This window comes from Gopherus flavomarginatus, chromosome 4 (genome assembly GCF_025201925.1).
Source record: "Gopherus flavomarginatus isolate rGopFla2 chromosome 4, rGopFla2.mat.asm, whole genome shotgun sequence".
In the NCBI taxonomy this organism is placed as follows: domain Eukaryota; kingdom Metazoa; phylum Chordata; order Testudines; family Testudinidae; genus Gopherus; species Gopherus flavomarginatus.
The window spans coordinates 172,054,348-172,061,584 of NC_066620.1; the positions used below are offsets into that span (position 1 = coordinate 172,054,348).

At 37.7% G+C, this 7,237-nt stretch overlaps 1 protein-coding gene across 2 annotated transcripts in view; it reads left to right on the forward strand.

Annotated features, from left to right (window-relative positions):
* KLHL31 (kelch like family member 31) overlaps positions 1–6,163 on the forward strand; it is a 30,815-nt gene extending 24,652 nt beyond the window's left edge. For both annotated transcript variants that reach the window (XM_050950766.1, XM_050950765.1), the window contains one exon: positions 1,320–6,163. In XM_050950766.1, the coding sequence (XP_050806723.1) occupies positions 1,320–2,052 (733 nt within the window). In that variant the 3' untranslated portion in view covers positions 2,053–6,163. The remainder of the gene's footprint in view (positions 1–1,319) is intronic.
* The last annotated feature ends 1,074 nt before the right edge of the window (positions 6,164–7,237 follow it).

The window sequence follows — 7,237 nt, forward strand, 5'->3', positions numbered from 1 at the left end:
TAAATCTTATTTAAAATTAATAGCAATGAAAGGAAAATGCCTAAAATATCATACATATTAATACGCAGAATCAATAATAAATGAAATGTTATTCAGACATTTTTCATAATGTGAAAGCAGCTCTCAGAAGCTGACGCTCTTCCTTGTTTTCTCCTGTAATGGAAAATTAAGTACAACACCTTGAGTATAAAACAGATTATCAGCCTTAGCTTTGAAACACCTTTGCTTTTTCTCATCTGCATCATGAGCCTAGGGTTATACATATTCGCCATCTCTCTGTGCCTAAGCATGTGGCGTGACCACTGATATCCACAGGATTTGCATTGCAGATCAAAGGCAGTTTATGACCTTCAGTGTTATGTGTGTTTTAGTGAATTCATCAGATCCTTGATAATTTTTAAACACTTGTTTGCATCTTTGATATAATTCACTGTAAAAATTCTTTTGTATAATGACTTGATCCTGAAAATTCTTACTGATACTAGCAGTCCTAATGAAATTAATGAAACTTTCTCTGAGTAAGGATTTTTTGCATTAATAAGTAGTTACCAAGTTGGCCCTAAATATTTAAAATGCATCTTTTTACTGACAACAAATATACCGTTTAAAATGCTTGTATAATGCTTTGAAGATAGAAATACTTACAAGGTGCCATATAAATTCTGAATTATTACTACCAAAAGGCCCAATACTGCACACATTGGAATGTTTGGCAAGATTCCTATTAACTTCAATGGTAGCAATACTGGGCTTTAAAAGAACATGTGACCAGGTACAGTACAGAATATATTATATAAGAACAAATTTAATAAATACATCATTGTATTTATTATAAAGGAGCCACTATGTCACTTTTAAAGACTGGTCATGTAAAATCTTGAGATGCATATTACAAGACACATTTGAAATTAAATTACAAAAAATAGAGAATAGTATTTGAAATTAGATACTGTACAGGCACAATAGTCACTTTCCAAGGTTCTTAGGAGGTTGAGGTTTTTTTAAATCAAATTACTGAAGGTAATTAGATCAAATTATGTGCTAAATACATGCCAGATTTTATTGACAAAACTATTTTTGAATTACAAAGATACATTTCTCACCCGTTAAAGAATGAAACCTATTTGTACCGAAATTTAGCAAGAACTCTAACTTTCAGTTCAAGTGAATTGTAATAGCCAGACAGTAAAAATTAAACAGTGATTTACAAGCCCCACAGTTTTAACTATAGAGTGGCAGATGTGATGTTGTAGGCCTTCCCATAGAAATATTTGAGTATTTTGATTGCATCAGTTATTCTCTGTTCTTAATGTTTGCAGATATGATCCTCGTTTCAACACATGGATTCACCTGGCCAACATGAATCAGAAGCGCACCCATTTTAGCCTGAATGTATTCAATGGCCTCCTTTTTGCAGTGGGTGGTCGCAACTCTGAAGGGTGTCTATCCTCAGTTGAATGCTATGTGCCTGCAGTTAATCAGTGGCAAATGAAGGCACCGCTGGAGGTAGCCAGGTGCTGCCATGCTAGTGCAGTCATAGATGGTAGAATCCTGGTCACAGGAGGTTACATAAATAATGCTTACTCCCGCTCTGTGTGTATGTATGACCCCAGCAATGATAGCTGGCAGGATAAGTCCACCCTTAGCACTCCAAGAGGATGGCACTGTGCTGTTTCCCTTGGGGAGAGGGTCTATGTTATGGGTGGGTCCCAACTGGGAGGTCGGGGTGAAAGGATTGATGTCCTCCCTGTTGAGTGCTACAATCCTTATGCTGGCCAGTGGAGCTATGCTGCTCCCCTGCCAACTGGAGTGAGCACTGCAGGTGCTTCAACTCTTAATGGGAAAATTTACTTGGTGGGTGGCTGGAATGAAATAGAAAAGAAATATAAGAAGTGCATTCAGTGCTATAATCCAGATCTTAATGAATGGACTGAGGAAGATGAGTTGCCTGAAGCCACAGTAGGAGTATCTTGTTGTACCATTGCCATGCCCAATAACAAAACAAGGGAATCCAGAGCTAGCTCAGTATCTTCTGTGCCAGTCAGTATTTAAACATTATAATTAGGTTTCATCAAGAATAAATAAAAAACTTTTATTTACACAGCTGTGTAGTTAACCCTTTAAGTAGCCTTCTCTGCTTATGTGGGGGCAGGAAATTGCCATTGTAAAAATTTTAATTTTACAAAACTGGCCAATTTTCATGATCTTTAAAATGCATGGTGTGAAACAACATCTTTAAGATACAGTGAATGTACTTAGTGGGAATATAATGTTGTGCCACAGTTAGAACAGAGACTCAGTCCTATCCCTAACTTTGCCACTGACTTGCTGTGTTACTTTTGGCAAATCACTTAACTTCTCTCTTCCTCAGTTTCCTCATCTGTAAAATGGGGATAATAATCAACTAATGTTTTTAAAGTGCTTTGAGACTCTGGCATAAGAGGCACTAGGGAACAGCCAAGGATTATTATTAATAAATCTCCATATATTAGTAATATACCATGGCATCATAAACTTGGTCACTTTTGTTCTCTTTATAGATTTTATATATGGCAAAAGATATTTAACAACAATTTACTGCACATATCAAGTATGAAATATATATTTTTCCCTCTAGGTAGTGATGTCCACAAACAAGTCTTCAAAACTCTATTTGAAATTAGAAGGGAGGTTTCCTTACTGCATTGTGATTTACAATGTAGACATTTAATTTTTATAGGTAAGTTTGTGACAGGGATTTCAAGAGCCAAACTGCACAAATACAGAAGCTTATCTCCATTATGGGCCAGTCCTGAGGGCCTTGCACAGCTCAGGGCACCAGGCTCCTCTATCCTCCTCCACACACGCACAAGTGAGCCTACACCTCCAGAAGGGGAGATTCCACCTCTGTTACATACTCACTGGAAATCACTTCATGGGGACTTTGCAATGTACAAGGTCAGCAGAGGTGGAAGGGGCAGGCCCATCAATAGTCCTGCTTCTACAGGTTCCGACCTGCAGAAGGAGAGGAACATATTATAAGTTAATACACCCCAAGACTATCTTCTGTGCTATAAAAGAAACCCACCCTAGAGGTATCCAGAGCTGCCACCCTATTGAGAATCCCAGGAAGCAGAACTCCTGCTTGGAGCCAGCCGTAGATGCTGGTGTCAAAAGCAGAGTGGATACAAAAATCATCTTGTCTGCTCAGTCCAACATTTTCCCATTGGATTAAGGAATAAGGATTGAGTAAAGGCCGCAGGATTTGGCCCAGAGCACAGATATAGGTGGGGAATAGTGAGTTGTAAGGTAAAACTCTGGATTGAAATGGAATAGGTTTTCCAGACTATTAATGCTGGGATGTTTTGATGCCTCCATTACCAGTCACAGACACAGTATCCCCAAAACTAAGCTTTTCCTGGCCTTACCTTTGTGTATCATAGAAGTGTAGGATTGGAAAGGACCTCAATAGGTCATCTAGTCCAGTCCCCTGAATTTAAGGCAGGGCTAAGTATTAACTAGATCATTCCTGACACAGCTACTTGTGTTGCCTGGAACACAGCTCTTTTTATAATGTGACTTTTTATTGCATTTTGCCAAAGTCTTAGGGTGAAATCTTGGCCCTGTGGAAGTCAATGGAAGTATTGCCATGGCCTTCAGTGGGGCCTGGATTTCATCCTTACTCTCTAAGAATTGCTATCTTGGTTGCAGCACTGTGCATGGGCAATTAAGCATGCAACTGCTGCCAATTTTCATTGCCAATGGGACATGCACACCCAATTTCCTCTGCAATGTGCCTAGAATTGACATCTAAAGATCTGTTATTAATAAAGATTTATACACCCTTCAGCTGGGAGCAAATAAGCAATTAAATGAACTACAATGATTAGGTAAGAACTCACTCAAAACTGGAAGAACTCACTCTTGTACAGATTCATACAGCCTTCACATACAATTTTCTCTGAATACAATGAACACCTCAAGGGGGCAGTGTCCATTAGAAGGCAAAGTCAACCAGAAAGCAATGTTTACTGGTCACCCAAGTGCTTTACCCCAATCACAAAGGGAATCCTTTCAAACTATCTGGAAATGCAGGCATTCTTTGGCCAAGCATTTGCAGCACTCTCATAACCTGAGCATTCTTTGGCAAGTACAGTTATATATTAAGCATCGGCAATTAACATGATATTGTGTCAGAAATCTGAGTTACATAAAAGTGACTCATCCAGTCAACTGGGATTAAACAGAGTTTTGCATAGTCCGGTTTTCCATTTGGTCTAATATAGTTAAGGATCATGACTACATTTTAAGTAATTCCTAATCCCCACATTTTATTTTTGAGTATTGTGCATTATTAGGATATACTGCATTGTACTGACTTACAGTCAGAAGTCTTATTACAGTAGCGTTATCACTGTGTCAGTATTGTATATAATTTAGTTTGGCTAATGTAATTTAATTTAATTTAAATACAATTACATTTACACTTTATATTGTATAATTTAAATAAATAATTCAGATCTGTAGTGATTTAATCCAACATAATGTAAAATTGAGTGAGTTTAATTTCATTTTAATAGAAAAATGCTGTTCTTGCCCCCTTCAATCAGCAGTAACATTATTTGATTATTTTGCTCTTCTCATATAAGATCTTGGACACACATTCCACATGAAACCATTTAAGTGGCCCTTTGTAAAATCTTTTTGTCTGCTACAATAATTCTCTGTAAAGACTACAGTTATCCTTTTGTTAAAAGTGGGCATTTAGCACCCACACCAATGCATATAACACAGACATCTATGCACTCATGTTAGACCTAGAGGTCTGCTAGGTATTTCTAAAACACGTATCATCATAGTAGCACCTAGGTGGTAAATAACTAAAAATACAAATAAATAATAATTTTGGTGTCAAATTGTGTTTGGGAGAAAATTGTGCCACGTGAAAAAAAAATTCACTCTCTTTTTTCTTTTAAAAAAAATGAGGAGTCCTTGTGGCACCTTAGAGACTAACAGATTTATTTAGGCATAAGCTTTCGTGCGCTAGAACCCACGTAATCAGATGTATGAAGTAAAAAATACAGGCTATTCTTTTAGAATATCGATTCCAAATTGATGTACAATAAAATGTAGTCCATTTTTGCAAAGTTCTCTCTCATGAGCAGATACCCCCTATAAACAAACAATGATCTACTTTCATTTTGCAAATGAAGTTATTTAGGAACTATGGGCTAAGCGTACTGGAATTACTTTTATGCTACTTGAAGGGTTAACCATTTGGGGCCAAATCCTGTTAATCTAGCTCACACAATTTTGAATAAAGTAAACAGGATTTGGCCCGATAAGGCAAATTCTGTCAGAATATTGTACATAGGCGCCTGACAAAATAATTCATGCCCAGAAGATGGAACCCTATCTCAGTTCTTAGTCTGCTTCCACCCTACCCGCATACCCCCCACAAATCCATAAGAAGTGTTCTGAGGCCTGGGTCAAAGGACATTGTACCATCTCCCCAACCCAGCTATGGTCCTTACATTTACCCCACCCTTGTTCAAATTATATGTGCTTCAGGCCAGAATAACCAGTACATGGGTGGGTGTGCAGGGGCAGTTGTTATCAGCATAGGAGTACACTGTACTGCTACTTTTGCAGAGTGTATATCTACACCTGCTTAGAGTGCAACAGCACACTGAACCTGGATTTGACTCTTAGCATGTGAAGGCGTAAGGCTGAACTTAATTTAATCTTGATTACACCAAGTATCTATTAGTGCTTGAATTGTGACATTTTTATATAATATTCATTAGAACTGTGAAAAATGGTTTGTACATTACACATGGAACAATTTTCTATCGTTATCCTGTATGGTATTTTTGATCCCAAAATATTTAATAGTAACAGCTAGGTTGAAACTGGAAATGTATATTCCTAAAAGGGATTTTAAAGAATGTAGTTTAGGAAACAGAGTATAGGATAAAATTATTAAGAATAATACAGATGATCTTCCATCTGAATAAAATACAGATTGTTAAATTAACACATCAGAATTTGAATTTGCTTTAATACTATAGAAATAAAAAAAAAAGTAATTAAAGTAACCAGATGAATTTGAAACTTCTCTCTGCCTATGTACTTATAGAGTTCACATGACTAGTATCTGTGTGCCTCCCAAGAATTTAAAAATAGAATAGTATCAGAGGGTAGCGGTGTTAGTCTGGATCTGTAAAAGCAGCAAAGAATCCTGTGGCACCTTATAGACTAACAGACGTTTTGGAGCATGAGCTTTTGTGGGTGAATACCTGAGGAAGTGGGTATTCACCCACGAAAGCTCATGCTCCAAAACGTCTGTTAGTCTATAAGGTGCCACAGGATTCTTTGCTGCTTTTAAAAATAGAATAATTTTTCTTCACATTCTGTAAATGAGATAGTTTATAGTTTGCCTGTTCATTTCTCTTTGGGTGAGTGAGAGGGTGTGCTATGGGCCTGTGTGTGAGAAGAATATACCATGGGAAAACTAAGATAGAAAGGTAAGTTTTGCTTTTAAGTTTTGCCAATTGTCATATTATCTCTTCCTGAAGTGAGTTCTATAATCTACATCCAGTTCCCATGAAACTTCTGTTTCCTGCGATTAACACACCTCCCTCAATTAGCTAAGAGTTTCATTGTTATGTTAGAACACAGATGCCAACAGCAGTTATGGTCTCAGAAGGAAGAACAAGCTCTCAGGTAGTAGGACCAGTTCTCAGATAGTTAGAGGGCTTTGCATATCAGGTTGAGACCTTGAACTGGACATCTCATTCATTGGGGAACCAGTGCAGAGAGAGCAGCTCTGGGTGGTGAGTCACAGCAACCTGTATTCCTAAACAGATGGGTTGCTGTATTTTGCAGCAATCTGAGTTCTATCAGGGTGGGTGGCTTTATTTCTAGATATGAGTTGCAATCATCAAACCTGAAGGTTGCCAGTGTATTGAGTGTGGTCCTGACTGTGATCAGACCTGAATCCTGTGGTCTGATGTCATCCTGAGTTTGGTCAGGTCTGAGTCCAACTTCCAGCCAATCTCAGAGAGAAGTGGGCTATTTTGGTATCTACAATAAGGTATCAAAAAGTGCCCTAAATGGAGATTTTAAAATGGCATTTGGCATGGGAAAAGGGAAGTTAAGAATTAAAACTGCTGAATAGGAACATCCTTTAAATCATCTTGAAGACAAGATTAATTAATAGCCTGATTTTGCAAGCCTAGCTCTGGCAAAACCCTCA